The sequence below is a fragment of the Rhinolophus sinicus genome, chromosome 15 (assembly GCF_057876585.1).
Source record: "Rhinolophus sinicus isolate RSI-liver-muscle chromosome 15, RSI-T2T, whole genome shotgun sequence".
NCBI classification, from domain to species: domain Eukaryota; kingdom Metazoa; phylum Chordata; class Mammalia; order Chiroptera; family Rhinolophidae; genus Rhinolophus; species Rhinolophus sinicus.
In genome coordinates, this window is record NC_142515.1 from 114,184,981 (window position 1) to 114,209,923 (window position 24,943).

A 24,943-nucleotide genomic window follows, 5' to 3' on the forward strand; every position below is an offset into this window, starting at 1 on the left:
TAAAGTAATATAAAGATTTCCAAGTGAGCCAGAAGTTATTTTTACCGCTATAAACTTACCCTACTAAAAATAAGCCCCCCCTCCCAATTTGAAGAGCTTTACTGTGGCACTGCTTTAAGTGAAGTCTTTTCATTTCTTAAATTGCTCTAATAAAACCACAGCAACCTACCTAGTTGTATGAATTAAATGACTAGTACTTACCAACATGCCTTACTTGTTCAGAAATATCATCTCTAATGTCTGAAACATCCCACATAGCAAGAAAGGAATCAAAGCACGAACCCTCTTCTGCTTCTTGGACGTACGGTTTATATGAGAAAGTGTAGTGATGAGCAATAGCAGCAAGGAACATCTCGATACAAATAATAAAGTCCTACAACAACAAAAGTAACAGCCATCTTTGAGTTTAAATCTAGTTTTGTAGGTAAAGGAAAAGCACTAGCTTTCCTTTCAAAAGTCCTTAAGTATCAATAGCTGGGCTTTTTTATAAGATTATATTCATCTTTCCATTTTCCGAAATTATTTTTGACCTCTTCAAAAAAAAAGACAAAGTTCTAAAAATTGAAATCTCTTTTGCACTACCTCAATCAAGTATTTCCTAGCAAAGTACACTCTTCTCCATCCCGGCACAAAGACTACAAGGAGAAATGCAGAAAGAGACTGACTGGGGATAACAAAATCTAGCTTGTAGTCTGCTCTATTACAAATTAGTAATTATGGCCAATTTCTCTAGGCTTCCCCCATTTTACCTGTAGAGTGAGGATAACAGTAGCTCCATGGCCTGCACGTTGTCAGGTATGGAGATAATATGTAAAAATGCTTAACAAACACTAAAGTTGTATTGAATTCAGAGCAAGTACTACTTACCTGGAGTCCTGTAGCCACAGCTTCTACAGTTTGCCATTCCCATGTATGCTTTTCAGAAATAACGCCAACTTTTACCAACAAAGCAATAACTACTGCTTGCCTATATGTTAGGAAAAGGTAAACGCCAAATCTATATCAAGCATAAAATGAGCAGTTGTTTCAAAAATATGCTATTTAAAAAAGTTAAACCCCGTACAACCTGTGGACCACCAGCATGACCAACCCCTGCCTCCACAGCATACTCCTGAACACAGTGTGTCTTTACTAAATAGTTATTTGCTTTACAAATTCACTCTTCTACTAGTTTCATCACATGACTTTTGATTATATGTTGCTAGAACTTCAGTAGTTGGTTCATACATCTTTTGATTTTGAAAGTGTGCACAAGTAATTAAGTTCTTCCTATACACAGACAATGCCTAACACTGTGTATAACCGGCATTTAAAATGAAATAAAGGGCAGATGCTTAAATGTCATTTACACATGTATTAACTGATTATTCACATTATTTCAAAAAAAATTCTTGAAACCAGTCTTGTTTGAGGTACTGAAACTAAAGACAAACTTAGAAGGGGTCTCACTCCAAGGCAGGGAGTCATACTGAGCATTTCAAGCATATTTAGGGATATGACCTTAGGTTAAATTTTATCAGCCAATAATGAGTTAGACAATCTTTCATAGTTCTAGACATAAGAATATTCACTTCAATATTGCTTGTAAAGGTGAAAAAATAAGGAACAACCTAAAATAGATTGCTTAAAAAGTTACATCCACACAACAGAATACTAAGCAAAACCAAAACAAACAAACAAAAAACTATACAACAAAATTATATCCTCACTTTATTGACAAAGAACTATATCCACAATATACTGAACATATTTTTGTGTTTTTATAGTATGAAACTATTTCTCTGGAGTTATATAAGACATGTGAATCATAATGTTAGTCATTCTGGATGGTGGGATTTCAAGCATTCTTTTATGTTCCTCCTTTTTATATTATTTGTATATTGTTAAATATGGTGTATTTGTTTCTAGACCCTGTCACCCACCCCTTTACTAAACTAAGACAATATATAGTTTTGCCTTGTGTTTTAAAAAATATTTTTACTGATAAACATTTCCTCACATCAGTAAATATTCTACATTATGTTTATCTTCCAAACGGCAGAGTGTTCTCTAATATGAAGCACCATGATTCATTTTAATGATTCCTTATTTTAGGGATTCCTCCAGTGTTGAGACATACAGGTTGTCTCAAATTCTTTTCTTCTGATAAATGTTACAGTGGCCAACTGATTATTTCTTTATGAAAAACCAACATGGGCTAAAAAGATGAATTTTTTAAAAGGTAAGTAGAGACACTTTATCTTCTGTATTGACAATTTAAAAAAATCCTCCCTGGTAAAAGTTTTATTGCCCTTTAGAAAATGAAAACATTTGAGAGAGAGCAACACTTACCAAAAAGAAACAAAAACCACCAGCTTTACACAAAGAAATTTGCCAACAGGTTGGATTGGACTCAGTTCTTCCTTCAGTACTTTATAAAATAGCAGGAGACAATACATGGCAAACTAGAAACAAGATTAACAAACTTCAGTAAGAATAACTAAATATGGTAGTAGAAATAGTAAAGAATAAATCAGAGACCTGGTACAGAGTAATGTTTCAAGCAAATTTTTCTAGGCTGTATTATGCTATTTCTGGATTAGCAAGCGTTTAGTTTACTGGGGATGAATATATATGGTATGAAATTTCTCAGAAGAGATGTATAACATCTTCCCTGAAAATGGTTTTAAGTGTTTACTTACTGGGGCCCATAAGCAATGAACAAATGACTGCCATAGTGGAAGAACACGCTCTCATTCAGCCAAAATAAAAACATAAACTATTTACTTAGTAATGGGTTTTATAAACAAATTACCATTACTTTTGTAAGGGTTGAGCTATTATTTATAAGACAACACATTAAATAAGTACTATTTCAATAAAATTTCGACCATGACATCTGAAAGTAAAGAATCAGGGCAAAACTTTTTCTTGATGGTGGTATGTTAATCCACGTGAATTGACTTTTATAAAATACATGCTCAAGACTTAACATTTTTAAAAATCAATAGTAATCTAGTGTAGTGTTGCATGGCAATAATCATTTTCCTAAAAGTTTACTTTCCCCATTAAAATCATATAAAATGCTCATTGAAAACATTTTAGAACTTGAAAGCAATAAAGTATAAACTTGTTCACGGTCCCATCATTCAACCATTTGTCTCTACACATAAGGTGGTTTTTATCAGGTATCGTCAGCTAAATATAAAATTTTATTGCCTGATTTGTTTTTCCCCACTTGACTTTAGCTTTCTGTATGTTTCATAAAGATTATTTTTAATAACTGCCTAGTATTTTGGCCAATGGATAAACCATAGTATATTTAACCAGTCTCTATCACTGGACTTTGGGTTGTTTCCAGCTTTTTGCTATTACAAATAGCCTTTATGTACAGAGATACTCAAAGCAAAAGTACTTCTGACCATTTCTTGAGAATGCATCCCCAGAAATAGAATTACTGGTTCCATAGAATATAAACATGTGGGAAGGCTTTGAATACACAGGCATTTGATTTTTATTCTAATTTCTAATAACCACACATGCATGCCACTGCATCTGCTAGGTTGGTGCAAAAGTAATTACGTTTAAAAGGTTAAAAATTGCAAAAACCGCAATTACTTTTGCACCAACCTAATAAATTATCTGCTGAAAGCACTGACTAAAGATTTTAAATAAAATGTATATTAAATTGAAAGGATCACACAGATATATATTTGGACCATTTCAGTTTCTAGAACATAATTTTATTTTTTTAACTTGGCATTCTCAATTTTCCTATTAAAGGAAAATTCTCTCCAAAAATGTGAGAGAATTTTATTCTCCCATTTTTATTCAAACGCTGTACTGTCACATGCCATTAGACTTTTTCTCTTACTGAATATGCCTAGGATATTTTTTTTTTTTTTAAAAAAGGACAAGACTGTGCTTATATCCCCACAGAACTATATAACGAGTACCTGAACCAAATAAACAGTATCAACAGGTCAAGGCATAAGGCACCAAATAATTTACAAAGACATTATATCTTTATATATGTATAAAGATATATGTTAAAGTTTCTTCAAGTTCTTCCTATAAATCAAATTTCAAGATTAAAAAGTAACAACTAAGTTTTATTCCCAGAGAAACCTTTCCTAAGAAAATTTAGTTACAGATACTAATTTAATAGGATGAATATTTACTTACCAATTGTGACATATTGTTTATTATAACCAAGTAAGTCCAAGCATTTGAAAAGCTGAAGTTCCCTTCATCATATATACCAACCAGCTCACAGATTCTAAAAAAAATGGTAAAAATGAGACACCTTTATGATTAACTAAATCAAAATATATTTTAAAATACAGCATTGACAGCAATTGTTAAATTTAGAAGTCAGTTTATTTAAAAGATCCTGAAGATAATCACTTGATTCGTGTGATAGAGGTGGTTCAAAAATTAAAAGCAAAACATTTTCTCGATATGTTACCTTATGATTGTACCTCCAACTTATTTTGTACCTCCAAAATAAGACACATACATAGAACTAGAAAGGGCAGTTATATAGTCAAAAAAAATTATGCTGCTTAATTTGCAAAAGGTTAATTGTTATAAACATATAATGCAGGTCTATAACTACAACTGTGAATTTTTTCCCCAAAATTGTCTTGGAGGTAAATTTTATGAAGACCCAGACCTAAGTATTAACTTATATGATTACCCAATTTCAAAACTGCAGAAAGTAAGGCATGCCTTCAGAAATAAGTGAATTAGTCTTAATTCCAAGGCAAGCAGCCCTTAAAAATTGCTGGCTCAAAGGCAGAATAAAGAACTAAATGCTTTTTTCACATGTCTTTCTTCCCATTTTACTCTGTGAACACACAGAATGTTAGTTATGACCAGCATATAAAACATGCAATCTACCTGCTTTATTTGATGCTCCTAAATATTTTAGGGAATGGTTATACCAGGTATCCAATGATACCCCATTTTACCTCAAGTGCTCAGCCTTAACAGACTTATTAAAAAAGAAAAATACGGTTTCTTCCTTGGAATATCGTGCTCATTAATTCTAATTTAACTATGTAAAAAAATAAAACCACGTAATGAATCTAAAGTAGCATAGTTTAATTTCATGTAATAGATGTTTCTGAAAAGTTGTGTGATTATTAACATTTGAAAAAGAAAGTATTTTTTAAGTGATTTCCAGAAATATTTAGAGACTGTTATTTAGAATTCTGTGGTGATTCTTTGCCTATGAATGGTTACCTGATTTAATATAATAGGGTTTCTATATACTGTGTTTTTTTAATAAGAGGCTAGACCTGTATTATAAACAAGTAAATTATGTTTTGTTTTTCTACTCAGTTGTCCCTTAAAAGCATGAGGATTTTAAAGAAATAAATGATAATATTAAGTTCTATGTACTTACAAAGCAACAATGGTGGTGAATGGTCTGACAACTGTATACTGCAATACACCCAGTTTGCACCTAAACAGCAATACTCTGCCAAAGAAAAAGAACTTAGCATTTCAACTATTCATTTAAGTAGTATCAGATTTTCTCCAAAGCCCTCAAATTAAAATCACTTTAACAAATGATGCCATATTTATATTTAATTCTTTTAGTTTAGTCATTGTAAATGGTGACGGGAAGAATGTGGATAGTAGTAAACGAATTATTTAAATACTATTTTTAAAACTATTTGGCACACATCTTCTGAAAGATTCCCCTTTCTGTGTACAGTCTCCAATTCCAGAGGAAGGAAGGGAATACATAATAAAGGTTAGTTCTGTTTCATGAAAACATTTGTTTCTTAAGTGCAGTAAATTTTCAGGTAAAACGTTTTCCCTCCTCTCAAGAACACACACAAAATTTAATGTTCATTGAAAGAAAACACACTGTGCTCACTGCTTATGTTACAGAAACCAGAACATAAAAAGCAGGCAGTTTTTTATCTTCTAAGGACTGCAAATTTGCCGTGGCACTGCCATCTTGAAACCAAAGCATGATACTAAATTATCCTAAACAACAATAGCCTGATTATCAGATATGTAACAACAGTCACCTAACAACAGTTACCTAACAGAGCAGACTGGTAACCTAAAACGTATTTATGTACAAGAGAATGAGAAGTTTTATCGTTACTAAAACTATACCTCCAAACTGCATGACTTTGGTAAACAATTGTCTTTTCAAAGGAAAGAATACCCGAGTTATAGTTACGGATGTATTGCTGACATTATTCAGGCAGCAGCTGTCAGAATTCAAGAGCCTCAAGAAAAAATGAAGCCAACAGACCGAGATTTAACAAGAATAAATGTAACTGCCAGTGTAGTTAGGCGCAAATCAATTACACAAGCAGAGAGGAGGGGAATTTTGACCAGTAGTATGATCTGAAAAAGATTTGGGGTTTTAGTTGACCACCAGCTAATTGTAATTACGCTGAGCCAGTCTGAAGCGACAGCCAGAGCCGCATCTCAGGTTCTGTGTTCATGGAGGCGTCCTGTTCATAGCTAAGCTGCCATCACCAACACCCCATCATCACATTCACGGGACCACTGCCATTATCTTCCATCCTTGCCCACCACCAATTCAGTCTACACAGAGCACAGTCATCTTTGAAAATGAAATTTGGACACTAGTCCTCTGAATGACATCCTGCAATGGCTTTTCACTGACAAAGACCCGCTCTCCTTGACTGAACTTGAGACTGGGCTCCCCTGAGCCTTCTTTCCAACTAGCCATCATCCTTCGGCCCACCCTGTTCTTGGCCTGCCAAGTCAGTCTGAGCAAAGAATCCTGCTAAGTCACCCCCACCTCTGATGTCTGACTAAGCTCCTTATCCCCAATCTTGAGGTTTAAGTGCTTGGCCTGCCTGTAGCAAGAATCCTGTTAGGCCAGTTTAGAGAGAATCGCCCTACCCTGGATGTCTCTCCTCTTACTAATTTTTCATCCAGTAACCACCTCAATCTGCTTGTTGGCTGTAAATATTTGTCCTTGTTGTATTCGGAGCTGAGCACAACCTACATTAATTTTTTTTTAATCCTTTTTCATAGTTCCGTTTTTTTGTTTTGTTTTGCCTTCACAGCATTTGCTGAAACAAGTAACTATATATGTGTCTTTGCTTAATTCCTAACCTTCTTAACCAAACTATAAGTTCTATGAGTTCTACGTCTGTTATACACACCAGGATATATCTATATACTGGCACATACCAGGTACTTAGTACATGTTTGTCAAATGAACATATTAGGAGCTAATTATTTAAAATAGCCAGGTAGCTCCCTGGCATTGCAAGTGTGTAAGTAGAGACGCTTACATTCAGTCCTGATGTACAAATGATTCTGTATTACATGGAACGCAACACAGCCATCCCCAGGTCAGATATCTACACTGATGACTACAGCTCCAAATCATTCCTGTTACCTTGGGTTGCAACTTTCACCTTAATCCCAATCTATCAGTGATCTAGGCCTATTGATTTTTCAGTAACATTCTTTTATTGTCTTTCTATTTCAATTTCATCCCTCCTTTCAGCTTACCTCACAAATGGACTGTTATAATAATCACCTAATCTATTCCCCCAGCTCTAGACTCTTCCTCCCTCTAATGCAAGATTAATCTTTCTAAAACACCGTCTTTAAATGGTTCCTTGCTGAAAAGTATCCACTGATTCATTCATGTAATAAATGCAATCTTAGCTTCAACTTACCTCTTCAGGCTTTAGCTTCCTTTATTGGCCTACATGAATGTATAAGGCCGACTAACTTATTATATATTACTAGAATAAACATTGCTATTTGTTGCTGCTGTTTCATATCGTACTATTTCCCCACCTAGACTATCTTCTCCCTCGGTCTTAGGCCTGATTTTACTATTAACTAGCTATGTGATCTTGAGTAAGTTAATCTCTGCTGCCTCTGGTTCCCAAATGTAAAAGGATGTTGATTAAATGATCTCTGAGGATTTCCCCCCCACAATATTTTGTTTTCTATTTGGGATGAATAATGTCCAACAGACTAACTTATGTGTGGATTATCGAAGTGTGTTTTGTTAGTCTTCCAACCTATGAACCACATGACGGTAGGGACTCTGTCTTACACTTTTTGTCCTGCTCATAGTACTTAACACACCGTTCTGCTGAAAACTGGCTGCTTAAATAAAACGTGAAAGAGCTAAAAGCAAACATACTTACTCTCCCATAGCCCACGGTGGACAGCAACATAAAGGAGGGAAATGTTTCTGCTGATCTTTGGCTTCAAGGATTAACACCAGGTTTGGATAGCGGTTAGTCAGGTAATTGCTCAGGAATCCCATAAAGTTGTAAATGACATAGGCTTCGTAACATTCTCTGCAGGTATCCACATATATTGCAATGTTGGGATACTTCAAAGCGATCCACTATGAAAAAGCACAGGTGTTAAAAATAGTTGCAGCTAAGATAAAATGAATTCCCACTCTGGTTCATGGTATTCACAATAAACTAATTTTTGAACTTGCCACATACTTACATCTTTAGAACTTTCTAAAGTTTACCATTATGAGGGCTACCAGACAATCTGTGAAATTAATTTTTAAAGGCAATAAACATCTTAGATATTGGTAAGTGAAAACATCTGTGTTTGGGGGGCAAATAATGAATATGAAGAAAGAAGCTAAACTGCATACACTTGGGTTCTTAAATATAATCTGAAAATTTTCTTGACATGAGCATAGAAAATGCTCTCAAGGACGCTTCCTTTATTTTGATCAAATTAAAGCAGTCATCTGTAACAACTGTGTTAGAATCCACTGGGAAAGGAATTTTTTGTCGAAATAAAAGATTTAATAAATACAAAGGATAATAATATAAATTTATACATTACATTCTTTTAAAGATTAAGAGCTCCTACTCTGAATTTTTAAAGTTTAAGCAAAGAAAAAAAAACTATACATTTAAAAAAATTTTAAACATCTGCTTTTTCTACTGTCATCCTTTATCTTCTTTATTAACATTAAAAATAAGTAAACCAATTCATTTTTTATTAATCTGACTCCTATTGCCAAATAAAAATATTTTTATTACGTTAAACATTCTGTAAGTATAGTTAGTATCAAACAAGTTCTTAATGAGATAAAATGAAACATACTTACACTATCTAAACTGTATATGGGTACCATCCAAAGAATCCTATTTGGAAAGCAAAACATAAAAACATTTTACATTATATTTATGAAATAATCCAACACAACACTAATAGAATCAAACTACACTAAGATTTACCTTATTATTGGTTTCTGTAGTTCAGGTTGTGTATAATGCACTAAATGTTGCAATATCACCCATAGTGATATAGGTACAGTCAACAGCAAAAAGATGCCAGCAATAAACCAAGCCTTGGTGTGTATTCCAACCTTAAAAAGCAGAAAAACATGCTAATATAAATTTTCTGATATTAAAACTAAAGAGCTAAAGTAAATATTTTTTTCCTTTAAACTTTTATTTAAGTGTGTTCTTACAGGACTCATCAGCTCCAAGTAGTTGTTTCAGTCTAGTTGTGGAGGGTGCAGCTCACAGTGGCCCACGTGGGGATCGAACTGGCAACCCTGTTGTTAAGAACACTGTGCTCTAACCAATGAGCTAACCGGCCGTCCCCCCAAATTAAATATTCTTATTTCTTAAATTTTCATTTATTTGATCATAAATGAGGCCCAATATTTTCCAAATGACTAATGGCTAGTTTTATTTCTTCTTTAATAAACAACCTATTTTTACTTTTGTAGAGGTAGGGGGCAAAATTTTCCTCATGGGATTGAGCACTTTTTTCATGGGGTCTTTCGTAATAATAACACTACATGTTAAGGATATTAATATCATGTGATTTTCCCTCAACTTGTTATTTGCTCTTTAGATTTGATTACTGTCTTTGGAGCTAAATAGAAATTTAAAACTCTACAAATTTGTATATGGTTTATTCCTTTGCTTTTCTGTCTGGAAAGTTAAAAATCTACCTATATTTTCTGCAAATTGTATTGTTACCCAACATGTTAGTAGATCATTTAATGACGCTGATTATATGACTGACAGATACTTTGCTAAGTTCTTTACATTCACTTTGTCTTTTAACCCTCCCGTTTGATAAGTACTGCCACAACTACTGCCTGAGCTAACTGTGTATGTATATGCCACCCCTCTTATATACAACAATATCAACTCAAGGTGTATTTTAAAACGTTCTAACTTCCTTTTTAGGTCCATAACTGATCAATACTGTATCCTGTAAAAGCTCAATTTCTACAAATATACTTTGAACTACCTCATCCTAGGTAGAGTTGAAGTAATCTACTCACTTTTTGGTAAAAATAAATTTATTTGAAACTCTATTCTGAGGGGCCCTAGGGAATGAATTTTATACTAACTTGGATTGTTTTAAAGAGTGTGAATCTTTAATTTAAAAAATGCAAATGCTAACTTTTTAAAGGAAAAATGCGGGCATTTATTTTTGGTACTTGAGGGGTTTGAGCAGTTAATTAAAACAGAACTGAAGTCCCCAACTTCTAGTTTTACTGTTTTGAACAAGGTTTCTTTTTTCTTCATTGGGTCAAAGATTAAAGAAGTAGAAAATAAAAGTATAGGGAACAAATGTATTTTTAAGACAGTAAATTCTGACATTAAACTGTATGGAAAACTTGAAAAGCAAATACAGAAGTCTTGTTCAGTGCTGGAGATTAATCAAAGCAGTAACTGAAAAGCAAATGTGTGGAGATAAAGATTCTAAAGGAATGTCTGAGGCAACCTTTCCCAGGGATTTGTGCTTGGCTCAATTTCATTTAAAATTGAGTATTCATTTTAATGATGACCTAAAATAATAACAACAAAAATAAAAATAAAAGCATATTCTAGATCTCCTCTATTATAAGGTGATCATTAAGAATAGTATTGCCAAGTACTTTTAATGCCCACATGTGTCTTTATGGATTGCCTTGGTGCCAAAAAGTAGAACTTGGTGGTACATCTAAAAGAGAAAAATGATATGCTTGTGGCTAATAAAGCCTAAGTGACCTCAGTGTGCTGTAAGGAAAAAAGTTCGTTTTCAAATGATCATAAAACAAGTGACTGGACAATTGAGTCATTTCAGTATAGTGATGCCAAATTTAAAAAATCTTGCATCATAGAGTTAGTACCATTTCTACATTGCAGATGGTAATTGAGTTTCAGAAAAACATTATCTGTCCACATTAATGCCCTTAATTTGAATCATTGATTTTACAGTTGTTTTGATTTTTGAGCTATATAAAAAGCTGTATGTGTAAGAAATTTAACCTATTTTAAGCATGTACATATAAGTCATCTCTAGGTATCTGTAGAAATTATTAATATATCACATTTATTTTAATTTACATTTATCTCTAAATAAGTTATTCATACTTGAGACACGTTGCTATAAGGCTACCATTAACACTCTTACACTCATCGGCCATGTGTAGGGTTTTTTTGGCTCACAAAATAAAGAGGCGATAAGCAGCGTAGTTTTTCCTAAAGTAACTTGAAGAAAGCAGAGAGGAAAGAGAAAACTATTAAAGGTGAGCATCCAGGCGGGTTAACTGTCCCACAGCCAAATGCTTTCAAAACAGAGAGCAGAGAGGAACAGGAGTGCTTTCTGGGCCCAGTGCTCCTCAGGGGAATAGGGGCACTTACAGAGAGTGGCTCCGGACGTGCGGCACAAGGACCAGTGGGGCAGGGTGAAATCACTGCAGAGCAAGCAGCGTGACATCATGTGTGCATTTAACTTACGTGACTTCAATTATACATACTCAGCCAAATAAGGAGTGAGAGAAATATTTTCAATCATGCATACTATTTTGCGATTCCAATAAATGAGTATTCCCCTCCCCATGATAGGGTCGCTGTATTAACTTCCTGTTTTCTACAATTTGTTTCCATTGACTCCTCACAGTGTGAGCCTCGTGATTCTAGTGTTTAAAAGACAAGTATTTTTCAGACAAAACTTTCCCTAAATGTCAACTACTTTATCTAGTGCTCAAGCAGATGCATATAACTCTGGCTTAGGTGTTCAACTGAGAACCTAATCCCAACTAAGATGCTATCTCAGGAGAAAAAGAACTGCTGCGCCAACCAAGAACAGAGATGCTATTTTAAAAACAATAGTGGTAATTAGCGCTTATTAAGCACCTACTATGTGCTGAGCAAGGTGTTAAACATTTTAAATACACAAGCTCATTCCGTAAACAATGATGAAGAGAATGACAAAGCCATTGTATTAATATACACAGCACTTTAGCACAAAGTTGCTTTAGCCTCTTATCGCTCTTGGTTTTTCATATCTATAAAATGAGGATAATTCCTATGCTTCAGGATTTTGAAGATTAAAGTATACCTAAATCTTGGGGAGGAGCTCTAGTTAGTGTCTTGAATCTTAAAAACAAAACACAGAAAGGGGAAAAAAACTCCTTAAAAACCCACACTTCTCTCTATCCTATTGTGCCATTCATTTCTCAGGTTCCCATAGAATCAAAATATTAAAAACAAAAACAAAAATGAACAAAAAAATTCATCTTCACATCCCGATTCCACTTCTTTGCCCCACCATATCCATTTTCAAACACTCCCTCTAGTTTCAGCCATCACAACCCCATTGAAACCATGAGTAGAATCACCAATGACACCCCTACTTGTGAAAACCAATGGATGTCTCAGCAGCACCAGACACTGTTCACGAGTTTTTCCTTGAAACGCTCTCCTGTTCTGGCTTCCATGACACCTCTCCTGCACTGCACTTCCCCTGGCTGCTGCTCTTTTCACAGTTCCTAGTCCTCTACTTGACCTCGAACACTTGGTGCTAGGTCTTTGGCCTTTCTTCTTCCCCCTTAGAATCTCATTCATCTTTATGGCTTTAAACACCAGCTCTGTTCTGACAACTCTCATATCTGCAGCTCACACCCTTCTGAGCTCTAGACTTGCACGTCCAAGCGCACATCTTACATGCCCATCGGAATGTCTCTCAGGGACCTTGAACTAAATGTCCAAAGAACTCAATTTCTCTCAAACCTGTCCATATCTGTCAATTTTCCATCTCAATAACTGGCCTCACCCTTTACCCCATTGTTTAAGACAGAAGCCTCAGAGGGGATCTTGATTTCTCCCTTTCTCTCACTGCCTCCCCTTCCCAATCCAATCCACTGTCAATCCCTATTTCTTCACTTCCAAGGATACTTGAAAATTCAGTTTTTTTATTTCTATTTTTGCTATCCTGATTTGAGCCATAAGTCACCATAGCCCAGACAGCTTCTACCTCTTAACTACTATAAAGAGTTTTCTAACTTCCCTCCACTTCCACTTAATTTTCCATAGCTAGTAGATTTTTGAAGATGTGCAATGAGATTGCCCTGCCTGTTCATTTCTTAGATCTTTTTTAGTTTCTTCCGTAACATTTTATACAATTTTATTTTATTGATTTGTTTTTGTTGGCTCTGTCTGTCTCCACCACTAAGTTTCATGAAGGTGGGTGCCATGTTTCTATCTTTCACCATATAGAACACAAACCCGATTTATCATGGGGACTCAAATAATCATTAACTATCAGACATTTGGGCAGAAGGAGAAGAAAACGAAATGCGTAAAATATGTATCATGTTAGATGGTGGTGAGTCCTGGGAAGAAAAATAAAGCAGGAAATAGGATATGAAGAGTTGAGGAAGGGAAGCTTGTGATGATAAACAGGGGAGCTGGGTGAAATCTGAGTCAAGACCTGAAGGACCTAAAGGAAAGAGACACCATGTGGGGGAAGGACATGCCATCAAGGGAGAACATTCAGTGTAATGGCCTTGAGAAGGAAGCATGCCTCTCAGACTGAGCAAAACCAGTGTGGAGGAAGCTCAGAAAGTGAGGAGAGAAGTCAGAGGGAGATGGGATAGACGTGTGTCAGGTCATGTTGGGCCTTAATGTTAGGGATACTGGCTTTTAATCTGGGACTAGGAGTGACTGGAAAACAGAGAAGAGGACACACACAATGTGACTTATGTTTTCATTCAACATCTTTGTTTTTGTGGAGAACAGTCCAGGCAAGGCATGATGAGAATTCAGCTCAGAGTGGAGACTGCAGATTAAAATTTTCCTTAAAAGCTGGCACTTAAAAACTATAGTTAAAACCAACAACTTAGAGAAGTCTTAAACTAGGTTGGCATTACACATATTATTAACCTTAGAAGTGTTTCCTATAACATACTCCAAAAAAATACTTCAAAGTAAGAAATCCCTATTTGTATGAAGATGTCTTCGGTAGACAAATTATGGAAATAACCTAAATATCTAACAAATGGGAAATATTTAATGTACTGGCATATTGCATTAACATTAAAAATAACTATATCAACTATTCCAGTATAGGAAAGGCAACGAAAAATAATTTAGTGAAAATACAGAGAACAAATGTATATTAAATACATTTTGTTTAATTATGTAAAAATCATTTTCATAATAAAAGGTCTCAAATAGCTACGGTCTTGTCCTAGCTCTTGTAAAATAGGTGTTGCTAAGTGAAAGTACTTTATTATTAACTTTCAATTTAAAGTTCATTTACAATTTTTATAAAGTGCATAGGTATGTATTTACCTTGGGGGTCTTCAAGCTTGTAGTACTTTATGATGTCATAATAAGAATATGACATCAAAAAATATCAAGGGATGTTTTGCAAAACCTTTGTTGGTTCACTTAAATTCTAAAGTAAAAACAAAGTTAAACCAACTAGAATCCTTGAACTCAGGAAGCTAGTTAAATGCTAATAAAATTCAATACTTGGTTTTCAAGGTAGTGCATTTGATCTAGTTAAGTCTATTATATGAACAGATCACATTTCAGGAATAAAATTACCTTTCAAGGAATTGATGAATACGTACTTGCAAAAGAAAACAGTGCTCTTTTAAGCAGCTATCTTAATATATTCTAAGTGTTTTCTCGACCAGGTTCTACCTCCACCTGTGGCACCCTTTGAAAAAACCGTGAACAAGAAACCAGACAGACTTGTCCTAAGACAGGGCTCATTTACATGATTTGGTTGTCATGATATCAAGTTTTGAGGCATCCACAGTAAAAACGGGCAACCGTAGATGGCCAGGAAGGTAGAATAAAGGGTGAAGCTGATGGTGCAGGCCCCTCTTACCTCCAGTTTCTGTAATTCCCACACGCAAAGGGGAACCGCAACTGCTATGGACACCAGGTAGATGACCACAGCTAAAGGTCGAATCCATTGTCTCCAGTTCCTCCAGGTACAAGTGCAAGGCATGTTTCCGCATAAATCAGCTCCGAGTAAGGAAAAAGAGCTCGAAGGAGACTGTAATGGGGAGCCCTGTTCTTTGGCTGTTTTGTCAACTCGCATACTACGGAGAAATAGCTGTTGGGCGACTTGACCCGCAGCTCGAACCGCCTCCTCGGCCCGCGGTATGCTCTCCGCTGTTGCTAGTGCTGCTGCTGCAGCAACTGCGGCCGCTCAGGGTGCTGCCCGGGAGCAGCGCTGACAGCATCCTTTCTTCCCCACCCCGCCATCTACCCAGTTCTTCCGCGGTGGAAGCTCCGGGCGGAGTCGCTGTCCTCACCTGGGGATCACCCAGAGCTCCGCCTGCACCATGGCCTGGACAGCGCCGCAAAACAAGACCTGCCTCTAAGGACCCTGCACACAGTTCGCTTCTGCCTATCAGGGGCCGGCCCGCTCGCTCTTTTCTCGGGCGGTCGACCTTCCTCCCTACCCCGCCCGCAAGGGTCTCTTCACCCGACTCTGCTGATAAATAAGAGGTGGCAACTGAAAACTCTCAGCACCCAGGATTTTCTCACTTGCTTCCACGGACCATCCCCCACAGCGGAACCCAAGGCCACACCAGGGCTTCCGCTTCCGCCCCTGCTTTTGAGGTCGGTGATTCGTCGACAGCGCCAAACTGGGCCCGCCCAATCCGGCTCACTTCACGCTCTCTGATTGGTCATTTGCGGGGGGCGGGCTGTAAGGAGGCGTGTTGGGTTAGAAGGTTGGAAGAGGAGGTGGATGGCAGTTTCTAACAGGTGCTGCTGGGTGGCCCTACGGCCCGTGGGAATTCTGGAAACTAAGAATTTTTTGAGAACTCTTGAGGAACACCTACTGCATTTTTCTGCCGACTATATTCCAGCTTTAAGAGAGCCTGGGTAAGAGGCAGTTACCTTCGAGGTGAACCTTTTTCTGCGTAAAAGGTCTCCAATTCTCTCTGGGAGTGGATAGGGGAACCAGCCGCAATAAGAAGACAGAGAAGACGGGGAAACGTCTGCCTAGTTTTCTGTGTGCTGCTAGAATATAGGGGATGGGCCACTAAGTTATTTCTGGATCCGGCAGAAAGGTCCATTCTAAAGATAGCTTAATTTTAGAAGCAACTGCAAATACTGAATGTCTTTTCCGCATTTGGAACTTGTGTTAAAAATTCACACCCATTTAAGTGGCAAAAGGTTGACGTTCCAACTGAAAGAAATTTTACGTGCTTAACGCTTTTAGTTAAACCTATAATGCAAGCAACTGGTGAACGGGCTCTTAAAGCCTTTTAAAACCAATGGAGCAAATAAATACCAACTTCTCAGTTAGATGTACAAACAGGTCCTGTGGTATCATTGTCATTCTCTGAGGGGTAGGCACTGTACTAAGTTCTTTACCCATGTTAGGTCAGTTAATTTGCATAAAAATCCTGAAAGGTAGACAGTTTTCATGCATGTTACAGATGAGAAAACAGATTCAAGTGATTAATTTGCCTGAGTTCTAGAGCTGGGCCCCTAACCCTAGTCTTTGATGCGAAAGGCTCTGCTAAGCGTTTGACCCGTCAGACATCATCTGCACCTGAGAATTTCTGACTAATGATCTTATGGACAAGAAGGCCTGATGTATTGAGTACACCCAGCCTAGGAGTCTCACAGAGGCAGTGAGAGAATGTCTTCCCCAGTGTCATTTGTCCTAACTAAAGTCTGGAACTTGATTTCTGCATCTCTTTTCCAAATCTTGAACAATTCCGTTTTACAACCTGGCGTCTTTTAATACAAACTGCTTTCTTAAAAGGGAAATAGGCTTTTTGTTTGTTCTTCCTAAGCTAACTTACAAAATTGAAATGGTTTTTAAAAATGTTCTTGATTGTTAAATTAATGCATACTCCATTGTTAAAGTTCCGAAAATACAAGAGTAAAGAAGAGAGGAGTAAACCTTACTCTAAGTATAGCCACTACTGACTTTTTCGGTACCCAATGTAGTGTTCCTTGGCTATATTGCATACAAAGACCGTCTGTGCTTTCAACCACAGTCTTTGCCACCTATATTCTTTCTCATCGGTAAACCTTTTTTATTTTTTGCCTGAGTTGTGAATCCGTCCTTGATTATTTTTCCTGTATCCTATAGCACTCATGTTGTGTTACAGTCATTTACTTGTTTGTCTTTTTAGACCGAGTTCCTAGGACCAAGCTAAATTTCGAGAACCATTAGAATAAAGCAAGAGAGGGAAGAGACCAGAATGTCAGATGCACAAGTTGTTTCCCACACCAGCGTGTGGACTGGGGTTCCTCTATGGTGAAGTTTCTGCAGATCAGCAGTAAAATGAGAAAAACAAATAAATTTACAGAGAGTTTTTTGTTTAGTCAAACTTTTAAGGATTGTGCTTTATTTTGAAATTGTCTATTCTATTTCTTTTATGTGATGATAAATATAGAATAGTTTTCTAAATGTTTTTACTTTGGAGAATAAACAGTTGGTAATTTTATCTGCTCCTATTTGGTTTATTTCTGAAAATTGTCTTGGTCTATGAAATCTTAAAGTCTGGTAATCACAGAGATAGGGAACAGCCATTGAATTCAACAACAATAATGCTGGCATAATCCTAATCTATCTGCTTTAATTGTTATAGATGATCTCTGTATTCTTTCTGGATATGACTTAGCCTAAGCCTGAGAGTGGATTTGAGCTCAATGTGTTTGGAAAAGAAGAAATGGTTGTAACTGGCAGATGATACTAAGGTCTAAAGCAAGCTGTTAGTCATTCTTGGTGTAATTCATACATAGATAAAATGAAGTTTCTGTTTATTTGTTACTGTATCACACGAAAATAGGTAGGTGAAATTTTGTCATTCATAGAAGATATGTTTGGTTTAGTCTGATTTAAAATACGTTAATGAAATTCACTTTGAGGGACTCTGGGAGGTGGGCATTGTTAACCCTTTGCCATGTATCTCCATGTATCTCTATATAAATATAGCCATGGTGGTTTTACAATGTGATTGTAACTTCTTTGATGCTCTTCCCATAAAAAAGATAGATTTTGTGTTCCCTCTCCTTTGTGTGGTTTTGTGACTGTTTTGACCCATAGAATACAGTGAAAGTGATCAGAGTCACCGTATGTGACTCAGAGGCTAGGTCATGCAACTCCAGCTTGTCTGTTGGAACACTTGCTGTTGGAATTCTCAGCCATCATGTAAGAGGTCTGACTACCTGAGGCTGGTGTGCTGTGAAAAGCCTAAGGCCCAGAGAAAGCCCCCTTGAAGTTACTCTGACAGTCACAGCTGAGCTCAGTCCGCCAGTTAGCCCAGCCCAGGTGCCAGGCATGTCAGTGGAGCATCAGATTCAGCTCCCAGCCATTTGAGTCACCCTTCAGCCTTTTGATTCTTCCCAGCTGAGACCCTAGACTTGTGAGCCTTCCTGCCCTGCTGCCTTGTCTAATTCCTGACATGAAGAATCTATTAGCTCAAGAAAATTAGAAGACAAGACACAGACTGGGAGAAGATATTTGCCAAAGACACATATGATAAAAACTGTTATCCAAAATATACAAAGAATTCTGAAAACTCGACAATAAGAAAACAGAAACTCAAAGAATGGGCTAAAGACCTTAACAGACCTCACCAAAGAAGATACACAGATGTCAAATAGGCATTTGAAAACATTCTCCACATCATATGTCGTCAGGGAAATGCAAATAAAAACAATGACATATGACTAAACACCTATTAGGATGGCCAAAATTGAGAACACTGACACCAATTGCTGGTGAGGATGTGGAGCAAAAGTATACGTTGCTGATACATTGCTGGTGGGAATGCAAAATGATACAGCTACTTTGGAAGACGGTTAGGTGGTTTCTTCATTTTACCATACAATCCAGCAATTGCACCCCTTACTATTTACCAAAGGAGTTGAAATCTTAACAATCACACAGAAACCTGCATGTGGATATTTATAGCAACTTTATTTGTAATTGCCAAAACTTGGAAGCAACCTTGCCCTTCAGTAGATAAATGGATTAATAAACTGGTGCATTCAGACAATGGAATATGATTCAGTGCTAAAAAGAATTGAGCTATCAAGTTAGGAAAGACGTGGAGGAACTTTAAATACATTATTACTCAGTGAGAGAAGCCAATCTGAAAAGGCTGTGTATGATCCTAACTAGATGACATTCTGGAAAAGGTAAAAGTATGAAGACAATGAAAAGATCAATGGTTGCCAGATGGGGGCAGGGCGGACATGAATAGCCAAAACACAGAGGATTTTTAGGGCAGTGAAAATATTCTATATGATTTTATAATGAATATATGTACTTATATTTTTGTCCAAACTATAGAATGTACAACACCAAGAATGAACCTTAAGGTAAACCATGACTTTGGGTGATTTCGATTTTCAGTGTAGGTTCATCCTTGGTTTAAAAAAAAAAAGAAAAAAAATACCATTCTGGTGACCACACTGATAATGGGAGAAGCATGTATGGGGTAGTCGGTGTTTGGGTATTCTCTACACATTTCAATTTTGTTGTATACCTAAAACTGCCCTAAAAAAAAAAAAGTTTTTAAATAAAAAGAATCCATGAGTCCATGAGTGTAATGAAATGATGTGTTTTATTTCACTGAGTTTAGGATTATTTGTTATACATCTGTTCCAGTGAATAGATAGTTAAAACAAGATCTTTTGTCTATGTATTTATGTACTCTCTACCTAATCTGAAAGAGGCTTCTTGCTTAGAGTGACTTTTTTGTTTGTTTGTTTGTTTGTTTTGTTTAGAGCTGAATTTAAGCCTAGGTAAGTTTCCTCAGGTTTTGCTTTTCTTTCTTTCTTTTTTTTTTTTTTACAAATATACTGCCTTCAGAGTCTGAGATTGTGCCAAGCAATCAAAAGAGTTAAGTGAGTTTTAAATTTAATGGTGGCAAATGCAGGGTAAAAATCTGAGCAGGTCTTTACAGTATGCTCAGTTTTGTAATATGTCATTTTCTCTCCTTTCCCCAAATGGGAGGGAAAATGGTCCACGATGTACCAAATGAGTGGGGGAAGGAAATAAAGGTGGTATAAGCTATAATATCAAACTTCAAAATAGGAACTTTGAGTATTTTTGCCCATTAAGTTTCAGCTTTACCTACCTCACCTTTCAGTCTACATTTTAAGTTTTGTTAAAGACACCATGGTTTATTCATCTTTACCATTCTTATACCTCCCTACATTTATAACAGATAAAGCTGTAGATACTTATATGCATCACCATATCTCTACATGTCTGTATGTATATACATTCAACCCCATCTTAAGAGACTTCTCTCAAGTATTTTTTGGTAGATAAATACTATAGTTGCATTTATAAATTTTGGTTAAATTTTAGTTAATGTAATAAACATTAAATATGAAAATCTGTTTAACATGTTCATATTGAAATAAAAGTGAATTACAATGACTTGGAAAAAATTTTAAGTCTTTCACGTCATTTTGTTGATTTTGTTTTAGTGGGTCTTATGATTCAGAGCAAACTGGCCTGCAACCCAATTGTGATGGACAGTCTATTTCTGGATGGCCCTGAGTTAATAACGGTTTCTACATTTTTTTCTTTTTTTTTTTTGGTATTAAAACACAGATAACATAAAACTCGCCATTTTAACCATTTTTTTAAGTGTATAATTCAATGATATTAAGTACATTCACATACTGCCACTATCCATATCTGGAACTTTTTCATCATCCCAAACTTCAACTCTGTGCTCATTAGACACTAATGCCCTGTTTTTCTCACCTCTCACCCCAAGTCCCCAGTAACCACGATTCTACTTCCGGTCTCTATGAATTTGACTATTCTAGGTACTTCATACAACGGGAGTCGTACAATATTTGTCCTTTTGCATCTGGCTTATTTTACTTAGCATAATGTTTTCAAGGTTCATCCATGTTGCGTGTATCAGAATTTTCTTTTTTAAGGCTGAATAATATTCCATTGTAAGTATATACTACGTTTTGTTTATCCTTTCATCTGTTGATGGACATTTGGGTTGTTTCCATCTTTTGCCTATGATGAATATGCTGTGAACATTGGTTTCCACCTTTTGCTTATGAATAATGCTGCTAGGAACCTCTGTGTGTGTACCTGGGAGATGAGTATGGATGTGGTCCTTCTCCATTGCTTTTGAACCTGAGCACAGAGCCCTCTTTTCTATTCCCTAATGATGTCCAATGCTGCTATGTACATTGACGTACAGGGGAAATGGGGAAGTGTTAGTTGAATGGATATAGAGTTTTAGTTTTGCAAAATGTAAAAAGATCTTGAGATTGGTTGATAACAGTGTGAATATACTCACTGCTTTCAATGTGGCTTTTCCATTTTTAAAGTTGTAAAAAAAATTTTTTTAAGACTATTTTAAAACGATTGCTATCTGGTCTTTTACAGAAAATTGGCAACCCTTACTTTAGAGTAAGTTTGAAAATGTTTATAATGGGCTCTTAGGAAGTTGCTGAATGAATCTCAACATAAAGTTCATTCATTTGTTCACTAGGAAAGCATTTAAATTTTAGTAGGCTTTCTCACACTAAATATTTAGGGTACTCTAGCTGTTTGATCCCCAAATGAACATTGATAAATCAAGGTTTTGTTTTTGCTATTTTAAGTGAGAGAAAAATTCACTGATTTAAAAGTAAGATTCATTGATTTTAAAGGGATTCTACAGTAAATTAAGAGTAATAGGGCACAAAGGTCTTTTTCTTTAGAGCCAGGATGGAGTGGAAGGCAAGGAATAATTAGGATGCAGAGACTGAAGGTGCTGTCATTTCCACTTTGATCTGCTTTTCTGATTCTACTCTAAGCAGGCTATGTCCTTGGAATCCTAGCATGTCCCTAAGGTGGAGATTCCCAAACTTGCTTGCTTTATGGCACCCTTAGAATCTTAGTAATTTTTTCAAGGTGTCTTGAGGCAAAGAAATGTCTAATATTTCTATTAAATCATTAGATCCAAACATCCTAATTGTAGACATTCGTATAATGCCTGACAAATGTTTCTGTGTTTTTCTCAAAAATTGACAGTATCCCTCAGTGCCTCTGGGAGTGTAGTCCAGCACCGTGTGGCCCTCAGCACACAATTTGGGAATTGCAGCCCTACGGTCTGTTATCTGCGTTTCTGGCGTGGACTTGCCTTTGTCCTTGCTACTTGTTTTATCCCAGATTCTGTTCTCTGCATTTCCAGGGCTTGCCAAACAATGATTTCTGATGATTTCTTTGCTTATTATTACAGATTTATTTTTACATTCTCAATTCTGGTTTATTCCTTCAGTATATTAACTTGCATGTTGGATTTTCTTTGTAAAGTCTCTCTTTTAAACTACTGAAATAAATATTTAAGTGAAGAGAACATTTGCCCTCATCCTCAAAAGTGTGTTACTAGAATTACTGGATTAATGACTACAAGGCTCTCTAGTTTCCTCACAAGAAAGGTGATCAAGTATCTTAAGCCACCTGATCGTCCTTAGTAGTGTATGTTGTCCTTCATTACTCAAATGAAGAAGATGCTGTGAATGGTGTAAACAACTTGCTCAGTAAATAATAAATTACCATTTCTATAAATTAGTCCTCACTAGATGAACTTTCCAGTAGCTCTGTCTGGCGAAGAACTTTTTTTTTGGTCTTCATTGATGTTTTATTTCAGGCTGATTTAAGTGACACTTCTGGAATATCAAATTATAGCAATGTGAAAAATCTTAATAACTTGAAGTAACATTCAAAACTAGATCATTCAGAAGATTTCGGAGAGAGTATTTCTGGTTAGGAAGAAGATTCTGTGCATTACTAAAAAATGAGCAAGGAAAAATATTTTTGTGCTGAAACAAATTCTTTTAGGATTTAAACAAAGATCAATATGTCATTGGTATGTTAGATGCTAGACTATAATGATCCCCATAGAAAGAAGGCTTTGACTTACGGGAGGTAAGGAGACTCATGGGAAGATTTTGTCCTAGTGTGGAGGAATAGTTTTCTTCTTCAGATGTGAGTAAAGCTCTCTGTGGAACTTGAGTTTTACTGCTTCCTTTTCTCGTGTATTTCAGGCTGTCCATTGCCCTTGAGTAAAGTCAGGCACATGTTCTATATGGTTTTCCACAGATAGGGTAGGAGGGTGGGGTGAGAATTCATTCCTCTCCAGCACTAGAATGAGTATGCTGTGCGCACATAGTTCTGAATGGAGCCCACCAGGCTTGGGCCAGTGTGACCAGTGCGCCCATGTATGTGGCATCTTTACTGTGTAGGGGTAGAAGTAGTCAGTTTTTGATCCTGTAATGTAAACTCTATGATTTGTGCTTTCCAGTTTTCTCACTTGGGAAAGGAGAGGAAAACAGGTGAGCAGGGTCTCTGTTTTTTCCTTTCCTGCTGGCCTGCTAGCACTCTCCCTTATATTCTAAGGCAGAATACTGTAAGTCAGGCAACTGTCCCAGAACGAAGCTTTTTCAACTCCCCCTATTCTCAGAAACCCTGGCTTTGTAATCAGCGACACCAGGAAGGAAGACATAAGTGGAAAAAGTACCTTGCCTCGTGTATTGTTTGTTGCTGCTATAACAAATGGTCACAAACTTAGTGGCTTAAATAATGGATGTTTATTATCTCCATGGTTTGGGAGATCAGAAATCTGGCGTGGACCTCAAAAAGCTAAAACTCAGGAGTCGGCAGGGCAACAGTCCTTTCTGAAGACTCCAGGGAGAATCTCTCCTCGCTCCTTCAGGTCACTGGCAGCATTCAGTTCCTTGAAGTTGTAGGACAAAGGTCTCTCTCCGTGCCGCTGTCAGCTGAGGGTGTCCACAGCTTCCAGAGGAGACCACATTCCTTGTTTCATGCCTTTCTCCTTTCACCTTCAAAACCAGAAACAGTGAGTTGAGTCCCTTTCAAGAGGACCCTCTTTTATTTTTTCCATCTTATACTTTCAAGGGCCATGTGATTAGTTAGATTGTGACCACCGAGATAATCCAAAACAATGTAATTTCAAGGTCCTTAACCTCATTCACACCAGTAAAATCCCTTTTGTCATGCAAGGTAGCATGTTCACAGGTTCTGGAATTAGGGCGTGGACATCTTTGGGGGCCATTGTTCTGCCTACCACACCTGTGATGGTCAAAAAAATGACCTGACACAGGAACAAATAGTCCTCAACTTTTAATCATTGCATAGCTGTCAGTTTTGTACATTGTATATTGATATCTAGAGCTCCCTTTCTTATGCTAAATTCAGACTGCTATATCCACTGATAAATAAGTATTTGAGGACAATTCTTTCATAGTATATGATTGTGTAGAATAAGGGGAGGAAAATAGTTAAAGGGGGATATGGAGAGGAGGAAACAACAACCACCTGTGCGTATATTGAAATGCTGTGGGAAGGAATCAGTAGAGAAGGAGAGTAGAGTATGGCAGACTGGAAGTAATCCTCCAATCTCTTCTTCCCTTCTGCCATCATAAGAGAGTTTTTCGCAGGCATGTGGCCATCCATTGAGAAGTCACATTTCTCAAATTCCCCTGTATCTAAAATTCTGAATAGTGATTTGATTCTTCTAGTAATGCATTCTCCTCTTCCTTGGAAGGCAGAATGAATGGTCCAGCATAGCTGTTGTCTTCTAGCCGCATTCCAGGGTTCAATGTTGAGAAATGGGTGGCAGTGGCAGTCTCTAGATTTGACTCTCTAAACTGTGTTGTGAGCTACCACTGCTGTTACC

The 24,943-nt window shown here is 36.7% G+C and overlaps 1 protein-coding gene and 1 long non-coding RNA gene across 3 annotated transcripts in view; one reads left to right on the forward strand and one right to left on the reverse strand.

The window, feature by feature from the left end:
* Positions 1-15,829, reverse strand: part of TMEM184C (transmembrane protein 184C) — an 18,585-nt gene extending 2,756 nt beyond the window's left edge. For both annotated transcript variants that reach the window (XM_019730734.3, XM_019730733.3), the window contains exons 1-9: positions 15,121-15,829; positions 9,225-9,355; positions 9,095-9,131; positions 8,157-8,362; positions 5,390-5,464; positions 4,165-4,258; positions 2,332-2,444; positions 868-967; positions 202-373 (exon numbers count right to left, since the gene is read on the reverse strand). In XM_019730734.3, coding sequence (XP_019586293.1) covers positions 202-373; positions 868-967; positions 2,332-2,444; positions 4,165-4,258; positions 5,390-5,464; positions 8,157-8,362; positions 9,095-9,131; positions 9,225-9,355; positions 15,121-15,336 — 1,144 coding nt within the window. In that variant the 5' untranslated portion in view covers positions 15,337-15,829. The remainder of the gene's footprint in view (positions 1-201; positions 374-867; positions 968-2,331; positions 2,445-4,164; positions 4,259-5,389; positions 5,465-8,156; positions 8,363-9,094; positions 9,132-9,224; positions 9,356-15,120) is intronic.
* A 93-nt stretch (positions 15,830-15,922) lies between these two features.
* Positions 15,923-17,941, forward strand: LOC141572744 (uncharacterized). Its single transcript, XR_016019074.1, has 2 exons — positions 15,923-16,130; positions 17,399-17,941. It is a non-coding gene; the product is annotated as an uncharacterized LOC141572744 (long non-coding RNA).
* The last annotated feature ends 7,002 nt before the right edge of the window (positions 17,942-24,943 follow it).